Source organism: Hoplias malabaricus, chromosome X1 (genome assembly GCF_029633855.1).
Source record: "Hoplias malabaricus isolate fHopMal1 chromosome X1, fHopMal1.hap1, whole genome shotgun sequence".
Taxonomy (NCBI): domain Eukaryota; kingdom Metazoa; phylum Chordata; class Actinopteri; order Characiformes; family Erythrinidae; genus Hoplias; species Hoplias malabaricus.
In genome coordinates this window covers 6299355-6322268 of record NC_089818.1, presented here as the reverse complement: position 1 = coordinate 6322268, position 22914 = coordinate 6299355, and the positions used below count along the sequence as shown (strand labels likewise).

Sequence of the window (22914 nt, the reverse complement as noted above, 5' to 3'; positions counted from 1 at the left end):
GTGTCTGCGTGGGTTTCCTCCGGGTGCTCTGCTTTCTTTCCACAGTCCAAAAACACACACTGCTAGGTGGGGTGACTGTGTCAATGTATGAAATTATCCACAGATATGAATGTGAGTGACTGGGTAAGGGTGTGGTGCTCTGTCTTGGGTGTGTTCCTGTCTTGTGCGGGTTTCCTCCGGGTGACTGTCTGTGAGGAGTGTGGTGTGTTCTCTCTGTGTCTGCGTGGGTTTCCTCCGGGTGACTGTCTGTGAGGAGTGTGGTGTGTTCTCCCTGTGTCTGCGTGGGTTTCCTCCGGGTGACTGTCTGTGAGGAGTGTGGTGTGTTCTCCCTGTGTCTGTGCGGGTTTCCTCCGGGTGACTGTCTGTGAGGAGTGTGGTGTGTTCTCCCTGTGTCTGCGTGGGTTTCCTCCGGGTGCTCTGCTTTCTTTCCACAGTCCAAAAACACACACTGCTAGGTGGGGTGACTGTGTCAATGTATGAAATTATCCACAGATATGAATGTGAGTGACTGGGTAAGGGTGTGGTGCTCTGTCTTGGGTGTGTTCCTGTCTTGTGCTGAATGATTCCATGACCCTGAACAAGATAAATCAGTAACAAAAGAGGTTGTTGTGCATTAATCCAAAAATCACATTACTCACATGTTCTAAATGAAGGCTTTTAAAATGTGTCTGTAGTATGCACAGCAACTGAATCTTTCCTTCATGTTGCTTTACTGTGGACCATGTTCTCGGCCTCTACGGAGCAGCATGCCCAGCTGCGCTGAGTGAGTTGTGTGTGCCAGCTCCGTGATTGGAGCCCCGGCCTCCACGTGCCAAGAATTACAACCGTCCGGAATGTGAGCTCTGAAATGGCCTCATTTTGTGCTATTCCTCACAGAGTGACCATAAAAGGCCTAGAAGACTGTTTTAGTGCAGGCAGCTGGCGAGGAAGGGCTCCGAACTGTCGCTAGTGCTCAAATACAGAACAAAACAAGGCAGAGACCAGAGTCAGTAGTCTAAAATCACCCCGTGTAATGGCAAAAGAAGAACTTGAGTAACTGAGTGTGTGACACTGTCCACAGCTGGGTGAATGGGTGAATATGTGATGTTCTGTCCAGGGTGTGATCCTGCCTTGTGCCCAATGATTCTGTGTAGTCTCTGGACCCACCAGGACTCTGAAAAGCATAAAGAGCTTAAAAACCTTTACACTGGGCTAATTTTAATTCCTCATTTTTTGGCTTTCCAAGGAAATCAAATCTGCCTTGATTTAAAAAAATCATTGAAATGAACTTGCTTCTTGCTGAGTGTAGTTTCTTACTCAGAACTCAATGGAAAAAAAACAACAACAACCTTGTAATGCAAGAGGATATTTTTACTGAAACAGTAGCGCCCCCTATTGCAAACGTTTGTAATCAACTATAAAGCTTTATTTACCCTGTTAGCCTGTTTTAAAAATGTCTCCCAGGTTATAGGCCCCTGAGAAAAGTCCACTACAGTTTATTCCACTGTAATTCGAGACTGTGCTAATTAACAAACATACAGCTATTAATATGGCACCAGAACATTATGATTAGGCCAAAGCTAATTAGCACACAGTGCACCCATTGTAGAAGATAGGACCTTTTTTTTTAAACCAGTACCAATCCAAGTCATACATACATATATATATATATGAAATATCATATTCGATACATACAATCTAGCTTGAAAATACAAATAAATAATAAATATTTATAAAGCCTCTGTCATTTATTCAGTGTTTGAAATGTAAACAAAGCCATGGGAGAAGTTTAATGGGAAATGGAGTGAGCTAGAAAATTAAAAGTGGCTTTAATGGCCTTAGTTTTGTTTACATGTTCCCCATTTTACTTAGAGCTTAAAAATGTGGCTCAACATTCGTAAAACTTATTATATTTAGGGACCTGTGTACCTACATATAAAATATAAAATGTTTTTTTAAGTTTACAGCATATTATAAATGTGTTTATAAAGTGTTATGGATGTTAAAAAAAGTTGTCTTACTGTGCTCTTTAGCATTTCCCAATTAATCCACTCTCAGTAACTTTGTTTACATATTAACATCTGTAAATAAAATTTTGTTGAATTTAAAATAACCCTCTCTGGCACAAGCTCCTGGAGGACGAGCAGAGGCAGCTCACTAAGACCATGCAAATGTCCATGTACCCCCTCCATGGGGAGGCAGCGAGATGTTGAGAAGTGCCAGGCCTGATTACCTGTTAGCATTACCTCAGCTCGTCGTCCAGGAGCTCAGGTCACATCCTCTAATTATGCAGAACTTTATACAGGATCAGGACATCCCTAAATCTAATTCTGAACTAGTTTTAGAGGTTCGTCTTGCTCAGGTTAGAATCCTTCTCCTCCGTCCCACCAGCCTGAATTTGTCCAGCAGCAGCTCTTTAAATCTGTCTGTCATGAGGAAGTAAAATATGGGGTTGATGACGCTGTGCATGAAGGCTATTGGCCGTGTGATTATATACACCACTTCGATGTAGACTTTGGAGCACTGTGAGAATGTGAGCCATGAGAGCTGCGATGCTATCCGCATGTTCCTCATCACGTGGATGGGTGTGTATAGCACCAGAAACATGATAGCAGCAGTCCTCACGATCTTCAAGGGCCTTTGGAAGGAAGTACCGAAGGCCTGCTCTTGTGTTATGAGCAAAGAGACCATCTTAAACGAAGACAGGAACAAGGCTAAAAGAGGTAGCATGAATCCAGTGACAGTGAGCACCAGGCTGTAGATGAAAGTGCTTTCGGTGTCATCAAGGCTTCCAAAATCATGGCATCTTGTCCAGTTACTGCGCTTCAAGTCCTTCACAATAAAGTGGAGAAGTGGACTAATTTGAATGACAACCAAGATCCAGGTCAAGAGGCTAACACACAGCGAACTCCTGCAGCTCAGCAAGAAATGATTGCGCTGCGGGTGCCGTATGACCAAGAGACGATCCACACTCACCCAGACCATGAAGAGGATGCTGGAGTACAAGTTCACGTGGAGGATGAAGCGGTTAATCACACAGAGCGTGGGAACAACCTTATGAACATCCTGGGCATAGGAGTAGGAGAGGTGAGGTAAGGTACAGAGGAAGATCAGGTCAGACAGTGCAAGGTTAAACAGGTACACATTGCTGGAGCTCCAAGACGTGAGGCAGAAGATATAGCCCAGGACCACCAGCAGATTGCCAGGAAAACCAATGGCAAACTCCACAGCATATATTGGAGAGAGGTAGAACTTCTGTAACTGAGAGTTAATGGTAGTGCAGTTGGATTCCTGTGGTTGACAAAATTAGTGCATTAGTTTGAGTCAGACCATTCAATGGAAATTACAGCCATTTATTCCTAACAAGGTAATTCAGAGTGGATTGATGTGTCATTCCTAGAGACATGTCCCATATTTACAGCATTAATGATAGGAACCAGACGTCGCATTGTCTGTAAATAAGTGGAAAACATTCATTAATTCATTGTCTGTAACCCTTATCCAGTTCAGGGTCGCGGTGGGTCCAGAGTCTACCTGGAATCATTGGGCGCAAGGCGGGAATACACACTGGCGGGGGCGCCAGTCCTTCACAGGGCAACACACACACACACATTCACTTACACACTCACACCTACGGACACTTTTGAGTCACCAATCCACCTACCAACGTGTGTTTTGGGGCCGTGGGAGGAAACCCACATGGAGAACACACCACAGACAGTCACCCGGAGCGGCACTTGACCCTGTGTGACTGCAACACTAACCTGCTGCGTCACCGTGCCGCCCAGTGGAAAAAAAAACAATTTTCAAAACTGCTGTTCAAAACAGTAGACACCCATCAGAGAAACAGGTCCTTAATCTTGAAATGTAATCATGATCCACCTAAAGATTATCTGATAATTATCTGATCAGTAATCTGATTTAAATCCCTTTTTGCTGAGTTTAAAATATATGATCAGAAATCATGAAGCTGTCCTCAGTGGGATATTAAACAGTGTTCACATTTGTTATACACCGTGGCCTGCATGAACATGATTTATTACAGTAAATGAATAAACACAATTATATTCTAAATATGTAAACGGAGATCCTTGATTTGTGAGTTTTATTTCAATAAATAAATCGATATAAAGATTTATATCAATAAAATAAAAGTATCAATTAAAATATTCGAGTATAAAAACAAGGTAAAAACAGCTGTAATTATATCACAAAAGAAGAGCATGAGAGTTTAATGACATCTATATAGAGTAAAATTAAAAAGTAAGAAGACATCTATTCAGCCTTACCATTGTTCTAGTCGATGTATTTACTTGTGAAGACACTCCTCAAAATGTAACTGCAGCCAGTAAACCGCAGTGGTTAAAAATTCACAGTCATGTATCACAATGAGTATTTATGCAAAGCCTTTGTATCCAATGAGATATAAAATGCAATGAAGCAATAATGTCTCTCTCTCTCTCTGTCTCTCTCACTCTCTACATCATTTCCTTTTTCTTGTCAGTGTTTCAATGACTAAACAGATATTTAAAGGGATGTGGGTTGATTACTTTTAAGAGATACTCATCATTTAAGCAATTTTCCATCTACACTTTTAACTCCTCCAAAGCTACCTCATTTTATTGTTGTGTGCTATGTTATGCCTTGTTTGCCTATGATGTTGTAACACTGCAAATTTGCTTGCTGTGGGACTATTTTATCTTTGCTCAGCTTCTATTTTTCAGTTTCAAAGAAATACAAAGAGATATATTTACATACAGTTCTGTCTTAGAAGTTGGTTTTTCACATTCCACTTTCCTGATCCAAAATGCAAAGGTAGAAGTCTGGGTTGCAACCATGTAGGGTCCACACGGGTGGCCCAGTTGGGTACCAGCGAGTTTTGTTCATGGGTTAATTGTTGGTCCTGTATATGAGGGTCTACAAGACCAAAGCCCAAAGTGGGCAGCCCTGAAAAGACAAAACCTCTCTACATTACGACAATCCGCTGGACCCATGTGCACCCTGTATAAAGAGTTATTGGGCTTCAAACATTTATCAGTTACAGGCAGCCCACCTGGTAATAGCCCATCTAACTACCCCTGACCCAAACCCAAAGCCCATCTTGATCCAGATTCCACCCGCATGGACTCTGCTAGGTTGTGCTTGCTTGTTTTTTATTTAAGAAGTTCTACTGTAGATTTATGAGGTACTTCAGTCCAGCTATGTTCGGGAATATGCTTGAAATTTTGAGACATTTTTAAATTGTTTATTTTTGAGTTGTAATTTACAACACTTTTGGATTTGGACACTGGTCACCTAATTATCATTCATGACCCTGATGGCAAGCTAAACAAGTCCCAGGCCAGAATAAACAACATAAACGAGCATAAATTATCATAAAACACTGTCTTAAACTGGTTAAATATGTTGTTTTGCAGCAGGGAATCGGTTACTTCACACAAGAAACAATCTCTTAGCTCTTTTACCACACAAACAGTTCAAAAGAATCGATTCAGTGATTCTGAGGCGAATGTCTCGCTAACCCTATAGCGCAGCGCCCTCTGCTGGCAGAAGCACACATCTCACTTTTAACCATTTACTCTCCAGCGTACACAGAGCAATAAAGCGGAAGATGGCGACTAGAGTCCTTCAGCGCTGTTACAGCAGCCTTAACGAGGCTAAAAACAGCAGCAGCACCAAAGGACAAATCGCCACATTTATCAGGTGTGACATTATTATCTGCAGTATCTGTGCTGTGGTTGAAACGGGGCTCTGAGGCGTAGCTAGTGATATATAAGGCGAAACTACTCATTAGCATTAAGCGTGCTGGTAACACTAGTCTGATAAATATATTTTAAATATAAAACATGTTAAAATTCGCTGTTTTCGAGGCTGATACTAGCTAATCAAATACTGCAACATTCTCTCGAAGTGTGAACGGACCAAGGTCATGTAGAAATGTTGTCTGTTTTGTTTTGTAATCACTGTACAGTGAGCTGATATCAGTCGTACACAAATCAGCCAAAGCAATATAATGACCATGTTTCTGCACTCAGTTCCACTGACCACAGAGGTGTACTTTGTAGTTCTACCGCTGCTCTGCATACTTTATCTCCCTTTCTGTTCTTGAATGTTAAGGACCCTCCACTGTATGATTTGGGTGGTGGATCAGACACAGCAGTGCTGCTGGAGTTTTTATACACCTCAGTGTCACTGCTGGACTGAGAATAGTCCACAAACCAAAAACATTCAGACAACAGTATCCTCTGTCCAACACAAACTGTGCAGCAACAGATGAGCTAATGTCTTAGATACGCTGAGGGGAGCCAGACCTGGAGCCTCAAGGTAGTGGCTGTGCTCCTTTTGTGTAGATGCCATGTTCAGTGAGAACGGTGTGGGCGTGGCCCTATACTAATGAGTGTGTGTGACTTTCAGCTCTCTTGTCAATGGAGAACAGAATGCTGATTACGAGAAAGCAGTTTTGAGTTCTTGAAAAGCGCTATATAAATTTATTATAATTAATATGATTCAGAAGTTCTGGGAGCAGATAACTTTGTGCTCATGGTTGCGACGGACTGGTAGGTTTCTTGCGCCTCCAGCAGAAATAAAAACAAAACACTTAAATACACACCTAGCTTGTTTTTAGCTGATCTTACTGCTTTGGTCGTCATAGTGTTCCAGTCTTGATGTCTTTCTGGGTGTGAGTCTATGTGCTTTTATAAACTCAATGGATATTAATTCTAAGCTTTTAGGAAGAATACTCCCTGCCCATAGCTTGGTGAATAGCTGGATAGGTAGTTCACTAACTAAGCTTTAGCTCATCAGGCTCTTCCACTCAGAGAGGGGGCATGGCTACGGTAGCCTTGTGATTGGTCAGGGTAATACTGACATAAGCATTAGCCACTTTTAGGACTGCCCATTCTACATCAAGTAAACAGTGTAGCCCATAGTTCGTCTTGACATCTACACCAGTTTAATGGACACAGAAGTGTGTGAGCAGTGTTACAGTGTTTGAAATGGATGTATTCATTTACATATGCAAAGGGAGTATAAGTGACCCTTTGTTCTGTGAACAGCTGAGTAGAGCTGGTAAACGTGAGTGTGTTCTTTATGGGGAAAAGTGTAGAGGATAATAGGAGGTAATGGGCTGGTTTGTCAGTTGACACATTGCCAGACGTGGTGTCGTTGATGCGTCCATTGTCCATAGTGGGATACAGAATAAAAGGTGAAAGAGAACATTGCCTTGTCTTTGCAGTGCACCTGATCCAGAAATGAGGGAACACAACTACAGCGTCTAATTTTAGTCAAAGAATCAATATAGACATGATAAACTTAGTTATGAATTTACTGACTTTATTAAAATGTAATGTATTCCAGGGGTCTACCAGCCAGGAGCAGTGAAGATAGCTGGTTCAAGTCTTTGTTCGTGCGAAAAGTGGACCCGCGGAAGGATGCCCACTCTCACCTGCTGGCCAAGAAAGAGGAAAGTAACCTTTATAAAATTCAGTGTAAGTAATGGATACAGCACATGGACCTGTGCTTTACACATCGTGCAGAGATTAGAAAATAATAGACTTTCCTTTGACATCAAGGTTTAAGATGTTAACAAAGCCTCTGAGAATGTGCAGTGTTTTATTTTAGAGACAAATAAAACAGTTTAAAATTCATTCATTCATTCATTATCTGTAGCCCAGTTCAGGGTCGCGGTGGGTCCAGAGCCTACCTGGAATCATTGGGCGCAAGGCAGAAATACACACTGTAGGGGGCGCCAGTCCTTCACAGGGCAACACACACACACATTCACTCACACACACACACCTACGGACACTTTTGAGTTGCCAGTTTAAAATTGTTTACAGCTTTTTTTGAAAGCTGAAATCTTGATAATATTTCAATAATAAAGAGTGGTGATTTCATTTCAGTTCACAACGTGAAGCCCGAGTGCCTGGACACCTACAACAAACTCTGGTAAGACCCCGTTCTCCCTTAAATGTAATTTACTGGAGATTAATGAGTCTGATCAGCTGTGGATCAGGATCTGCCGAGAGCTAGTCTCTGAGGAAAAGCCCTGCAGCCTGTAGGTCTGTTTCTGTGAGGTGACTGATAGGAGTCTAGCTATAAATAACATATACGGAGCTTCATTCCTGAACTTACAGCCTCTTTACTGTGACCTCCACCAGCCCACACACACTCTGTTCAGCAAGTATAGCCACACACACTCTGCAGGTGGTGTCACTGTAAACAGTTCCAGGGTTCTGGGGTTGTGGGTTCAATACCAGTCTACGGTCACTGTCAGTGAGGAGTGGGGTGTGTTCTTCCTGTATGTGTGTGGGTTTCCTCCCACAGTCCAAAACGCAAACTGGCAGATGGATTGGCTATTCAAAAACTGTCCACATGTTTGTGTGTGTGAGTGTGTGAAACTGTCCACAGGTGTGTGAGTGTGTGAAACTGTCCACAGGTGTGTGAGTGACTGAGTGAGTGTGTGAAACTGTCCACAGGTGTGTGAGTGTGTGAAACTGTCCACAGGTGTGTGAGTGACTGAGTGAGTGTGTGAAACTGTCCACAGGTGTGTGTGTGTCAGGGTCAGTGTTGAGTAAATATCTTATTTACTGTGGCCCACAGTGAGGATGTGCTGCCTTCTATCCATGTGGATAAATATTACCCCTGTGAACTGGTGGGCACCTGGAACACCTGGTATGGAGAACAGGACCAGGCTGGTAAGATTTAACAGTGAAACACCTTACAGTCAGTACCTGTTCCTGCATGTATAACCTTAAGCACTACATCACTAAGTTTTCTATCATGTCAGTCAGTGTAGTTTTGTATTTCCGGTTGAACCAGTTTGGTGGTGTAACGTGCTTAGTTTTGTGTTCTGTTCTGTTTTGTTTCTTGTTTCCCCCTGTCTTGTGTCTGCTTCCTGCTTGTCCCCAGGTCATGTGATACCCTTCCCTTGTGTTTCTAGTGTCATGTGTCGTAATTAGTGTCCAGGTGTTTCTTGTTTGTATTTTCTTGATATAGTCCTTGTCAGTGTTTCCTGGTTGTGTGTCATTGTGTGTATGTTGATGTGGTTGTGTGTATGCTGTCTGTGCTTCATATCTGTCTTGCCAAATAATATCTAGTTCTATGTTTAAAGCCTTGTGTATAGCCTTGCCCTGTGTTTAGCCACTTTGTTCTGTATAGTCCTTGTTTAGTGTTTAGCCTCTGTGTTTAGCTTCCCTCTGTCTAGTTTCCTTTTGCTTATTGTTATTAAAGTCTCCTGCACTTACCTCCTTCCCTCTCTCTTTGACCACTCCTACACACACCCCGTTGTTACAGGTGGCTATTAGAACACATACATCTGCAGCACACTGCACCATCCATGTCTTTTCTCTGTCAGATGGGGCCTGACTAATATAAAAGGGTTAAATTCTTTTGGTCTATTTTCCATTTAAATATAGTCATCTTTCGAGTCTTTATCAGATATAGATTTTCTGAGCCCACGAGAGGGGGATTTCCAGGTTCTAGAGAGGTGTTTTGCTTACAGGAGTCGTCAGGAAAAGGAGACTCTAAACTAAGTTTATTTAGGGTGACCAGATCTGAGATGGTGAACAAGAGGACACGTCTCAGGGAGGGGGGGGGGGTGATGAAGTTACGCCCCTAGCTGCCGTTGTATTCTTAGCTGAACCTATGTGTTCTTTTTGGTCCTTTCCACCTTTATTTGCTACACATGGGAAAACATGGGAATTTCTTTTTTTAATTCATCCGAGAACTTACATTTACGTTTCGGCACAGCTGCTCGAGATGAGGGTGGGTACATGAGCTTTGCCTGACGTAAACAAGGACTACTGACGTGCAGACTGACCAATTAAATGTTTACAGAGAAGGTTCTCGACCAATAACGGTAGCTCTACAGTCAGACCGTCCAATCAGAAGATTTTAGGCTACTTCACCACGCCCCCTTCTCACTCAAGCGAACCAATCGGAGTAGGGGAGGGCGGGACTAGTTTGTGAACGAAACTTCTCGAAGGTCTATGTTAGCTCTAGAAAAACAAAATCCCGGACGTATGTGAAATTCCGCCCGGACATTTTTTAAGTCTAAAAAAGAGAGCATGTCCGGGTAAAAGAGGACGTCTGGTGACACTAGTTTATACATCTAATAGATTTCCCAGAATTGTCCATTTAACATTTTCAAAGGTCCTTTTGCTCACTGGGTTCATGTCCCCGTTCAAATGAGGGTCTAATTTAGAAGTGTCAAAGTAGGAGTTCAGAGATTTGTTCATTACATCTGCTTTTCAGTGGCTCAGAATTTTACAGTGTGTTTGTATTGTGTTTTTAAAAGCACTGTCTTATTAACCTCTGCTTTAACAGTCCATCTCTGGAGGTACAGGGGAGGGTACCCTGCTCTGACTGAAGTTATGAATAAGCTGAAAACAAATAAGGTAGAACTCATTTTGTGTGTTTCTGTATTTCACATGAACATATTTTACACACACAGCTGAGGTGGACGCCTTTCTAAAATTCACTCTTGCTGGTGATGTTTAGAAGATTAAAAATCAAATGACCAATGTCCTGCTGAATCATGCTTGTGATATGTACTGTTTTTTTGCTATTTTGATGTTTGAAAAATGCTGTTTTTATTAATAATAATAGTCCATTCTGAGCTGATGTGAACTATTTATACAGGGAGTTACTGAGCTGCCCACATTTATCTGATATGCCCCCTGGGTCTCAATAATAGTCATGTACCAACCTCCCTTCCTAAATTTAACTTAAATTGGAAACTGTTGAACTGAGTTGGGCCATGTTTTTCATTCTTGTCCTTTTCACAGGAATTTCTGGAGTACAGGAACGAACGGGGGAAAATGTTGCTCTCTCGTCGTAATCAGCTGCTGCTGGAGTTCAGCTTCTGGAATGAGCCAGTTCCACGGCAGGGACCAAACATATACGAACTCAGATCTTACCAGTTAAGAGTGAGTATTTTCCTCTTTCCGGCTCACGCTGCACTATGGTCATTTTTGGTTGAACTCGACTGACTGCCTAGTGATGGGGCCCGGTCTAGAAGGTGCTGAATCAGGGCTCTGGGGTTAATGGTTCAGTCCAGTTTCCTGGCAGGGAGAGGCCGTCACATATTAAAATAGTGCCCCAAAATAATACTTCTGGACTCTGGGACTGATAGATACTATCTTAAGAGTTTTAACTGCGAATGAGGGTTAAAAAAAGTATAGATACTTATTTGTCATTCTACAATGTACAAAGAAATGTGTTCCGCATTTAACCCATGTGTGGCAGTGAACAAACACACACACACACACACTAGAGGCTGTGAACACACACCCAGAGCGGCAGGCAGTCTTCCCCGAAGCCCGGGGAGTGTTTCTGGATTCTGTGCCTTGCTCAAGGGCACTTCAGCGGTGGTTGTTCCTGCTGGTCCTGGGGATTGAAGGTGGTGTAATACTAAGGATAAGAGTGAGTAATAACGTAAAACAATTATTATAATAAATAAAGGTCAAACTACCTTGATAATGCAGTTAAATGCCTGTGAATGTAAATATATTTTCAAACTAGATTTAAAACAATTGTGGATCACAGCCTGTTTAAAGCAGGATGATCATTCCACAGTAGCACTGAAAGGAGTATGAATAAGTGTAGTCTCCGGTGTCAGACATAGCCTGAATGAATCTCAGAGTACATTCAGAAATAAATATCACCAGAATCAGTCCACCTCTGATCCTGAGCTTGCCCATTAAGAGATGTAGATGTGACAGATATGAAGCGACAGTGCAGCGTAGCGTTGGACACGGGAAGACTAACAGCTCTTTTGTCTGTTTGCCTGTGGCATGTGTTTTGTCTCTTGTGTGATCCACTCTTGGCTCTGCTGAAGTTAATGGCCAGCATTCCAGTCATTGTATGCATTGCGTGTATGGTGCTCAGGGCTGCACTGCAGCTGTCAGGGGAGGTGTAAGGTGGCTTTTTGACGTTTAGAAATGCTGTAAAGTGAGTTTATTAATGGGTATTAATTATAAACCCCATAAATATTTGGTGAGAAATGTGGTTTCGAGTTGGCAACTGAATGAAATGTAATATTTATTCAATTAACATTAAATGGATAGTTATTATGATTAACACAATACCCCTGTGGTTCCTTTGCTATCACTATATTTTGCTGTGTTCCTAATGTGTTTCTTGACATTTGCTGTGGTGTTCCAGGTGGTTGTTAAACCATTTACTGATTAGTGAAGTCACATTCAGAGATATTTACAAGTTTGTGGTTGTATAATAATGTAGTTTTGTTTTGTATAACATTGTTTCATCTTTTCTTCGCAGCCTGGGACGATGATAGAATGGGGTAATTACTGGTAAGACACAGCCCATTTATAATTTTACTGACAATGTTCTGTTGTTTTTGCCAGACCGTCTAGTGGAGCCAACTGACCATAGGCTTGTGCTTCTTATGCTTGAATGAATGAGTGAGTGAGTGAGTGAATCATTTATTAGTTAAACATTGAGGGTAGTATCTTGCCGGGGATGAGAGGGAAATCACAGCAGATTCAGCTTGATTAGTTGTTTTAATCTGATCCCATAGAACATGCAGAGAAAGTAAAGATTATTTTAATCACACACTGATATAAGAATAATCATTCTTTTGCTTCATTGAATCAGGTTAACTAGATTAGAAACACACTTCACATTTAATATATACTCGGCTTGTTTCGAACAAGGCATGAGCAGGGACTGAAAAAGTACCCAGTTCCAGGAACCTAGTGGAACAGCAGTCGATTCGAGTAGAAACCATATAGTAATGCAACTGATTAAAGGTGAAAGACAGTGTTTCAGATTAACATAATAAAACCAGACTTGGCAGAATATGTTTGACTTTCAGATGACCTTAACCTTAAATGTTCTCCCTGTGAATTGAAATCTGTGCTCTACATTTTCAGGCTCTGAGGAAAAGCCTCATGTCTTTTATTAAACAGGATCGTATTAAATGTTTCATAAAACAAAATAAAAGTCACGTTTAATGCCATTGTTCAAAACAAAGTACATTACCCCCAGGTTTCTAAGAGAAGGAGGTATAGTTCGGACTGGTCACTGAGATATCGATGATATAATCTCAGCTGCCAGTGGAGGAAATCTTTTAAATAACAGAAAACTATGATCAAAAAAGCTATTGGAAGAAATCTTGTTTCTAAAGCCTTGTGAGAACAGTGTCTGTGGCTTGTTCAGGGCCCGAGCGATTCGCTATCGGCAGCACAACCGCGAGGCAGTGGGAGGATTCTTCTCTCAGATCGGAAATCTTTACATGGTCCATCACCTCTGGGGTAAGAACAGTCGGTTTAGGACAATGGATTTTGAAAGAGTTTTCTATTGTAAAACAAGCTACTGATCTGTGAATGTTACGTGATTTAACATCGTGCTCCTAGCAGTGGTACAGGCCCAGCCTTGACTTGTTGATATTTATATTCCTTTCAGCATATAAAGACTTGAAGTCAAGAGAGAGCACAAGAAATGCAGCCTGGCGTCATGAGGGCTGGAACGAATTGGTCTACTATACGGGTGAATACAGATTTAATCTACAGTGATTTGTCCTGTATCTGTATCTCAGAAATAGTTCCTTTACATATGAAGATTACATGTTCTATAAGGAATGGTGTCAAGCAAAAGAGGTTGACAATTCTTGCACTGAATCTGGTGCCCAGATTTTCCACTCTAGGACCGAAAAGTTACCATATCTCATTTCTATGCTGACCCCTGCCCATGTGGAAATGCTCCTATAACAGTAACACTCTGTTCAGAACCATTCAGACCTGCAGTGGAACAGAGGCTTTTGTATCTTTAGTTCTGGAGCTGTGAAGCTAATCCTGCTAAAAATAACTATAAGCCAAAAGTAACACAAAACTCTTCTACAGACATAGCCCCAAAATATCTCCCTTGCCCATTCAAACCACATCCTGATCTTCATTACGATGACACACAAAGTTGTTTATATGCTTTAGGGCACAGTATATTTACAAGGTGTGGTGGTGCAGCAGGTTAGTGTCGCAGTCACACAGCTCCAGGGACCTGTAGTGTGTTCTCCCTGTGTCTGCGTGGGTTTCCTCCGGGTGACTGTCTGTGAGGAGTGTGGTGTGTTCTCCCTGTGTCTGCGTGGGTTTCCTCCGGGTGACTGTCTGTGAGGAGTGTGGTGTGTTCTCCCTGTGTCTGTGTGGGTTTCCTCCGGGTGACTGTCTATGAGGAGTGTGGTGTGTTCTCCCTGTGTCTGCGTGGGTTTCCTCCAGGTGACTGTCTGTGAGGAGTGTGGTGTGTTCTCTCTGTGTCTGTGTGGGTTTCCTCTGGGTGACTGTCTGTGAGGAGTGTAGTGTGTTCTCTCTGTGTCTGAGTGGGTTTTCTCTGGGTGACTGTCTGTGAGGAGTGTTCTCTCTGTGTCTGTGTGGGTTTCCTCCGGGTGACTGTCTGTGAGGAGTGTGGTGTGTTCTCCCTGTGTGTGTGTGTGTGTGTGTGTGTGTGTGTGTGTGTGTGTGTGTGTGTGTGTGTGTGTGTGTGTGTGTGTGTGTGTGTGTTGCCCTGTGAAGGACTGGCGCCCCCTCCAGGGTGTATTCTCACCTTGTGCACAGCAATTCTGGGTAGGCTCCGGTCCCACCGCGACCCTGAACTGGATAAGGGTTACAGACAATGAATGAATGAATGATATTTACATTTGAGCTGTGAGCATGAACAGAACTTCACTGTGTAGCAGATATGTCATGAAATATGGACACACTGCAAAATGTAAAAATTAAAATGGAGAAATGTGTTCTTTCCAAAGCTGTAATTTTTTATTTAAAATTTGTTTTCTGCTCTAAGTTCCCCTTATTCAGCACATGGACTCCAGGATAATGATTCCAATGAAGGCATCACCATTGCAGTAATACAGAATCCCAGCAAGTGGAAGATGGGTAAAATTGGAAGTTATTGGAGAACTGCACTCACCACTGGGTTTTACTGGGTTTTAATCCGTAACGGCAAACATTTCCTACACGTTTATTCCACACTGAAAAACTACAAATGAAAACCAAAAGTAACAGGTCTCTTGTCCTGGAAACAGGGCTTAATCATAGTGTTTTATCTTAACATCACAACTTCAATGCGGTTTTTAATCTGCACGATCAAGACCATTAGAATACATTTTAAGTTGCAGAAATGAGTAATGTTTTTGCACTTATGAAATACCAGTTCCAATAAGTCACGTGTCGTGAGGTGCATAACTACATCTCACTGGCTGTCACTATGTTCACTGCCACAGCTAATCTCTGATCGGACCTGGGCCTCCGCTGATAGAACACACGACAGACTGTAGTAAAAATGTAGTACTTGGAATATTGCTTGTGGTGCTTCCCCTCGTGTAATTCATTTTTACAGCACTGTGCTGAAATGAGTGGGAAAGAAGAAGAGTGGTTTCTCTGGAAGTTACATAGTGTGTTAGTCAGGGCATGATAGAGTGTTTTATTTAAACCTACAGAATAAGAACATGTCGTAGTGCATTGTTCACACAGTAAAACACACAATGCCAAAAACAAAACGGGTTGTCTGTAACTAAAGGAGGTGTGTGTTTAATTGTAAATAATGTATTTTGCTTGATTTGCACAAAATATTTAACTGTGTTGTGTCTTAAACGTGTTATAGTCAGTTTCCTTTAATTAATCTCATTTAAACAGTGTTAAGACAGTGGTGTTTATTACTGTCAGTAATGTTTTCAGCTGCGCATCTGATAAAACTTTTAGCTGATTCCTGGTGGAACAGATGGAAGCTGAAAATCTGAGCTCTGCACAATGCTGTAAAAACCCATTGAATGTGTCTGCTGTCGACAGTGGGTTATTTATTTTCTGAAGTATCATTTCAGAATTATTTACTGTAAACTATTTTCTTCTCGTGTGAATAAGACTTTCTCAGAAATATATCTCCTTGTTACTCAGTCTTGAATTGAAACAGTTCTGTATTCTGTGGAAGTTTTCTTAAGAAATGTGTATAACCTTATTGCGTAATCCTGAACTGAAATAGATCTGTACCCTGTGTAAGTTTTTATCGTCCAGTCTTTTAAAAATGATTTGAAGCCGTTGTCCCGTTTTCCCATATTTTCCTGCACTGTTAAATATAGAAGTGTTCAGAACTGAACTGTTTGAGTTTTTGTTCGGTGTCTGTCTCATGATGCATTTACTTTACACAGAGTTCCTGACAGTCCCATACAAACACATGCAAAAATAGAAATTGACAATACAGTGGTTTAGATGTGCATTATCACACACATCGTGTATGGACTGTTGATTAGAAAAGTGACCAGTCTGAAACAATAATGTCAGCACTATTTTGCCTCATAACGCACTCTCCACGAGGGACAGAACTGGCCCCAATCTTAACTGCAATAAAACAGTACCTCGGGCATCAGAAAGCATTTTCATGACCAGGTCATGTAATAAATCTTTGGGAAGGAGCTTTCATAGCCATTAAAGGCTGATCCCTCTCCTGTCATCACCATGGAACACTTCTGTCTTAGCAACAAGGCATCAATCACACAACCCATCTCAGAGCCTTCCTACAAATCTTACCATGGTGAATTTTTGGAGACTCCCCTTAACCTGACTTTGGAGCAGTCACAGTCAGTCGATGTGGATGGATCACTGTGAAAAGTCATCCATTGTGAGACAGACCCCAGTTCTGACCTCAGGCTGTTTCTCAGTGTGTGTTCTATATTGGTGTCGTCTTCCACTGACAAAGTACAAACACCAGGAGAGGTTAAAGCTCCTGGATATGGTTCTTGATCCACCCTGAAAAGAGAGGAGGATGCACCAGTTCTCAACTCTGACCCTGAGAACTACTTGAAATCCCATCATTCGCTGCAGCATCATGAGTTCCCTCTAGGAAAGTGACTTCTGTAAAACACAAGTCTGTTCTGTGTGTTCCTGCTGCTGAGAAACAGCCTCAGTCTTTGTTCCCAGACTGATTTACATCATATAATCAGTATTTTTGTAGCATGCAGATTTTGTTATAAATATTAAGAGATATAAACTATTAAAGGGGATGTTTCTGTTGTCTCTGTGGATATAAAATATAATATTTTTACATCAACATTCATCAAATAAAAATGTCAGCATAACGTTTATTTATATATTTTTTTATTTAATTTAAGTACCAAAAAGACAAAAGTCTTCTTAAGAAAGGCATTTTCAAAAAACAGAAACAGAAATTACATCACAAACTAAAGCATCATCTCAAAACTGCTAAATTAGACTTTAAACTAGGAATGATTGTGCGACTCCAGCTACATCAAGTGAGTTGCTACATAGTGTTCTAGCACTGTGCCTCCTACTACTCTGTAAACACTGTAGTATGTAAATGTATCATGTGACTGAATGCTACAAACTCAGTTATTTAAATTAGAAAATTGCAATAAGTAAAAAATGAGCAGAAAGGCACAAAGCTGGTGATGGCAAAAAGTTCCCCAGGTCTCTGTAATGTGCAAAGAAGAAAAACCGCTAAATCTTCTCCAGCTCCTTTAGCAGCTCCCCAAAACTGGTGACATACCACGACGACTTCTCCTTCACCTGCTGCCGAACCACATTCCCACCGAATCCAATAAACGCACTCTGTGAAGGAGCACAATCTGATTAGGGTTTGTCAGGGAAGTCTGAATGGGACACAGGAAATCTGTACAAATCTGTGGGTTCCCAAGGGGGCAGAGGAGTCTGGGTTGTTATATCTTCCAGTAAACTGTATAATACATTACCGCCACAGCACCATTGACATTTCACTCATATTAATGTGAGCCCTGGGCCATTTCCCACAGACGGGGCGATCAGAGTGCTACGTTTTTGTGCAAGGCATGTCATGTGTTTCAGTTGTTCAGCAGCTCCAGGGCAATGCCTTGTTCAGGTGACTGTCAAAGTGTTATTTTAATGCCATACATTCAGAGCATAGTGTAATAATGTGAGTCCTTTTCAAAACCGCAAAAGAAATAGGTGCTTGTTCACATCTGAGCTGTGTGTGTGCTCAAAGCTATGTTTAACTCTATATTCATCAGTATTTTGTCACTGTCCAAAGAAAATCAAGTATATAAAAAAAAAGTCGTTTTTCAGGAGGAAAGAAACGTCCTAATTTTCAACGGAAGTCAGTGTAAAAAGACATTATTCCAAATAATTTCTATTGGTCCATTCATCATGACGTCTTCACAAAGTGTGAAGGACGGTTGCTTTGTTCAAATGATAAAATAAACTAAACATCCACAAACATGGAAATACATGTTTTCCTTGGAAAGCGAAGACTCGTTGACTCCTCTGCTCATACTGACTGACAGACAGACTCCTGCGTGTACTCACAGCGGGGGGGCAGGCCTCAAGGTCCGTGGCACCATCTCCAATCATCACAACTTTCTCAAAGCCGTACTTCTCCTTCAACAGACTGATCACTCTCCCTTTACCTCCAGACTCTGCTGTAGGCTGAGTCTCATCGAAACCCGCGTATTCTCCTGAGAAGGGAAAAATCACCATTACTGATCTCTGATCAGAGGCTGCTGGTTTGATATGGCACACTGCTATTACATTGACCTTAGCAGGTTGACTCAAAATCAGAGGATCAGAAAGAACATGAAATTTGAGCCCATAAATGTATCTGTAAATACACAGGACAGTTTGTAGTGTAAAGTGATGAATCTTAAAGAGTAGCTCACTACAATATGAAAAACACTTTTATCATGACTGTACTCTACATGTTCTGTACATGTTCATTCACTCCCACTGTCCCCAGACTTTTCTAGTATCCAGGTACTCAAAGCATCAACCCTTTGGTACAGAGCCTGCTTCTCTAGCCTTTAGTGTATATTATTCCTTTAGAGGAATTAATATTTCTGAACTTCTTGACTTGAGCAACTTGAACCATGTTCGCCTGACTGCAGACCAGTTTTAGCCGCTGTGGTCTGCGTAGATGTGACGAGTTACTTTTCTGGAAAAGTGCACATCAGGCCACGCTGCCTATGGCATAGGTTCAACATAGAAGCATAACTTGGGTTTAATACTCAGAAGACAGTGACCTCTGTTGGTTTGGAGGGGCAGCACCTTGGGTGAAGTAATAGTTGATATAACACAGTTCATTGTATTTAATCTTTGGCCGTTTCTGTTGTGTTCATCAGTGTCAATTCTATTAAAAGACAGAGCAACCAACAGTGGCACTAGAGTCTTTTCTCCTACATTGTGTTAAGCATGAGTCTTGTTACAAAAATTACAATTGGTCTCTGTATTTTTACTTTCGATATTTGAGTACATTTAAAGGTAAATCCTTTTGTACTTTTACTCAACTGCTGAGTATCTGTACTTTTATTCAAGTACTTTGTTTGTATACTTTGTCCACCACTTGCCCACCCTTTGCAGCTGTGACAGCTTGAACTCTTCTGGGGATGCTTTCCACAAGGTTTAGGAGTATGTTTATGGGAACTTTTGATCATTCTTCCAGAAGCACATTCGTGAAGTCAGACGCTGATGTTGGATGAGAACGCCTGGCTTGCGGTCTTCACTCTAATTCATCCCAAAGGTGTTCTGTCAAGTTGAGGTCAGGACTCTATGCAGGCCAGTCAAGGTCCTCCACATCAAACTCACTCATCCATGTCTTTATGTGTAGTCATGCAAAGTCATGTTGGAACAAGAAGGGGGCATCCTCAAACTGTTCCAAAAAATTTGGGATGAAATTGTCCAAAATCTCTTTGTATACTGAAACAAGAGTTCCTTTGACTGGAACTGAAGAGCTGAGCCTGTGAAGGACTGGCGCCCACTCCAGGGTGTATTCCCGCCTTGCGCCCAATGATTCCAGGTAGACTCTGGACCCACCGCGACCCTGAACTGGATAAGGGTTACGGATAATGAATGAATTAATGAATAAAGGGCAGAGCCCAACTCCTGAAAAGAAACCTCACATCATAATCCCCCACTCCACCAAACTTTACACTTATACCCCATACTTTTATCCAGACTCGTCCTTCAGAGTACCAGACGAAGAAGTGTGAGTCCGATGCTTTGCATTGCACTTGGTGATGTAAGGCTTGGATGCAGCTGCTTGACCGTGGAAAGCCATTCCCTGAAGCCCTCTATGCACTGTTCTTGTGCTAATCTGAATGCCACAAAGTTTGGAGGTCTGTAGGGATCGACTCTGCAGAAGGTTGGCAACCTCTGCACACTATGCACTTCAGCATCAGCTTACCCCGCTCTGTCATTTTACGTGGCCTACCATTTTGTGGCTGAGCTGCTGTTGTTCCCAATCACTTCCATTTTGTTACCACACCACTGACAGTTGACTGTGGAATATTTAGTAGCAAGGAAATATCACAACTGGAATTGTTTCACAGGAGGCATCCTATCATTGTACCATGCTGGAATTCACTGAGCTCCTGAAAGTGGCCCATTCTTTCACCAATGTTTGTAGAAGCAGTCGTTTGGATGGGTGCGTTAATACTTCTGGCGATACAGTGTATTATACATTGAATAAAAATTTTATATAATTGCTGTCCAAAGAAAAGCATGAATCTTCAAAAATATTAACTTCACTGAAGGAAAAGAAAACCTTAACGGAAGTCAAAGTAAAAAGCATTTCAATTGGTCCATTCATGTAGAAGTGGATGTAGTAAACTAAACATCCAGAATGGAGATACATGTTTTTCACTGGACAGAAATGGCATGCAAAATGAATATCAAGAAAACTAAACTACAAAACCTCTAAATATTAACCAAATATCACTATATCAAAAATAATATTAAAAAAAACATATATAAGGCATATCTTTCAGGATAGTGTGCAGTCACTACACCGGCGTGTCTGATATACAGCACTTTACCATTGAAGTAAAATTTCAAGCGGTTAGCGTAAACGTGGTCAAGAGGAATGCCCAGCTGAGTGGCCACATGCTCAACAATGCAGCGAAATCCCCCTGAGATGAGGAAGACATGTACATTACGCTGATGTAGCCTCTCCACAAGCTCCCTGTGAAAAAAACACACACACACACACACACACACACACACACACACACACACACACACACACACACACACACACACACACACACACACACACACACACACACACACACACACACACACACACACACACACACACACACACACCTCAGGCTATTTTTTGGTGGAGGACCAGAAAAAATATAGACTAGGGGGTTTAATAAAGTGGACAGTGATAAAAGCTGTGTTGTATTGTTAAAGGGAATGATGTAAACCGACTGAATCAGCACCAACTTACTTAATACCTGCAGTCAGCTGAGGAGGGTGGTCTGTTATCAATTTGTTGACTTGCTCCCTTGAGCACTTTATTATGGACAGACGCTCCGTCAAAGCTGTTTTGAATGTCACTGACCCCCCCATTGCCTTCCGAGTCCTGGGAATAACGGACAAGGTTATTACCAGCTGTGAAAACAAGGTTCTGTAATTTTGCATTCATTCATTCATCTTCTCTAAGCACTTCATTCTAATAAAGGAATCATGAGGACAAAATATAAAGCCTTACATCTCTGTAACAGCATCCCCGACTCCACAGAACTTGGCCAGTTCATCAATGCCTTCCTCGCGAATAACAGTGCTGTCCACATCGAAACACACTGCATCCGCACAGCGGAACATTTCCTTAGTCTCTGCTAACATCATCATTCTGACCTGTGTCCTGAAGAGAGAGGAAGAAGGGAACATGATGTGTTGAGCTCATGTCAGCTGAGAGATAAAAAAAAGTGGTGCAGCAGGTGGTGTCGCAGTCACACAGCTCCAGGGACCAGGAGGTTGTAGGTTCGATTCCTGCTCTGGGTGACTGTTTGACACTAGAAAGTTGTTTCAAGTTAGTTTCATTTCTACTAGAGCTCATTATTCATTAAAGAGACCTGCAGAATGTTTATTTAAGTGTGAACTCTTACTGATGGCCAAGTCACAAGAGAATGGCAGTGAAGCAGAGGGTCTTTGAAAGCATGCAAAGAGAAGCAGAGACGTGTGGTAACGATAGCTACACAAGGCAGGGTATAAAATATGAGGTGGTGAGAGGAGATTAATGGATTACAAGGACTTTCTTTCTCTCAGGAACATTCAAACTACAGCCTCAAATTAATGACTGTCCAACAAACCTGGAAGAGCAGACAAGCAAGTGGCCGAGTTATTGCATCAGCTTCAAAAAGTGGGCATATCCTGCATTATTTAGTTTCTGCAGCAAGATCAATAAGAGCAGACTTACACACCTCCAGCCTGCAACACAAGCCATGCAGCTCTGCTTTTACCAAAATAACACCGAACTCGCTTCGATTTTACTGCTTCTTTAAGCTTTGTTTTCCCTCTGTAAACTGTACCCTAAGTACATCTATCTTACCTTCTCACGCCAGGTAATGCCTGGTAAACACCGTGCAGCAGATGTCCTGATCTGTAATTCAGGAACCCCGGCGTCGTCTGTCCTGAACCCCGCAGTGTGTCAGATGCAGCCGCAGAACGCTCAGCGGGGAGATCCTCCTTAGCTCCTCGGCTTCTCCACCGCTCAGATCCTTCTACACAACGATTACAGCAGCAGCCAATCAGAAAACAGCCAGTGCTAATCGCAGACAGCGCTGATTGGCCAGTAAGCCGGCGTTGCCCTTTATGACGTTCTTTGGCGTTGACGTGAAGAGAAGCGAAGATTGTCGAACATTAACGATCGACTTCGAGTGTTATTCGGGAAACAACGTCCATACAGACCAGGACTACCGACAGAGGGCGCGCTGCACAAACTTATAGTGTGCTATAGTCAAATCTTAAATTATGAAAATGTGTACAGACCAAAGCAGGCACAGACAACATCCTCGCATACAAAATACCTTATTATATTATATATTATATGATTAAATAACACCAGCAAAAACAGTTTAAAATAAAATCACATAAAAATTAAATGAATGAACAAAATAAAACTATAAATATTTATGTAACCTTTGAATTTTTACAA

At 41.8% G+C, this 22914-nt stretch overlaps 3 protein-coding genes across 3 annotated transcripts; 1 reads left to right on the top strand and 2 right to left on the bottom strand.

Moving 5' to 3' along the window:
• Positions 1 to 1914: 1914 nt before the first annotated feature.
• LOC136675892 (succinate receptor 1-like) lies at positions 1915 to 4303 on the bottom strand. The gene is made up of 2 exons (XM_066652692.1): positions 4269 to 4303; positions 1915 to 3270 (listed from the first exon to the last, which is right to left on the bottom strand). Exons 1-2 carry the CDS (start codon positions 4269 to 4271, stop codon positions 2338 to 2340), a joined length of 936 nt encoding a protein of 311 aa, XP_066508789.1. The 5' UTR covers positions 4272 to 4303; the 3' UTR covers positions 1915 to 2337.
• Positions 4304 to 5558: 1255 nt separating this feature from the next.
• LOC136675893 (protein NipSnap homolog 2-like) lies at positions 5559 to 17013 on the top strand. The gene is made up of 10 exons (XM_066652693.1): positions 5559 to 5682; positions 7336 to 7466; positions 7881 to 7926; positions 8581 to 8675; positions 10306 to 10376; positions 10767 to 10907; positions 12262 to 12293; positions 13162 to 13256; positions 13408 to 13491; positions 14779 to 17013. The coding sequence occupies exons 1-10, from the start codon at positions 5591 to 5593 to the stop codon at positions 14841 to 14843; spliced, it is 852 nt and encodes a 283-aa protein (XP_066508790.1). The 5' UTR covers positions 5559 to 5590; the 3' UTR covers positions 14844 to 17013.
• Positions 17014 to 17134: 121 nt separating this feature from the next.
• psph (phosphoserine phosphatase) lies at positions 17135 to 22471 on the bottom strand. Its single transcript, XM_066652641.1, has 6 exons — positions 22309 to 22471; positions 21469 to 21621; positions 21205 to 21339; positions 20786 to 20931; positions 18285 to 18433; positions 17135 to 17555 (listed from the first exon to the last, which is right to left on the bottom strand). The coding sequence occupies exons 2-6, from the start codon at positions 21606 to 21608 to the stop codon at positions 17445 to 17447; spliced, it is 681 nt and encodes a 226-aa protein (XP_066508738.1). The 5' UTR covers positions 21609 to 21621; positions 22309 to 22471; the 3' UTR covers positions 17135 to 17444.
• Positions 22472 to 22914: the final 443 nt, after the last annotated feature.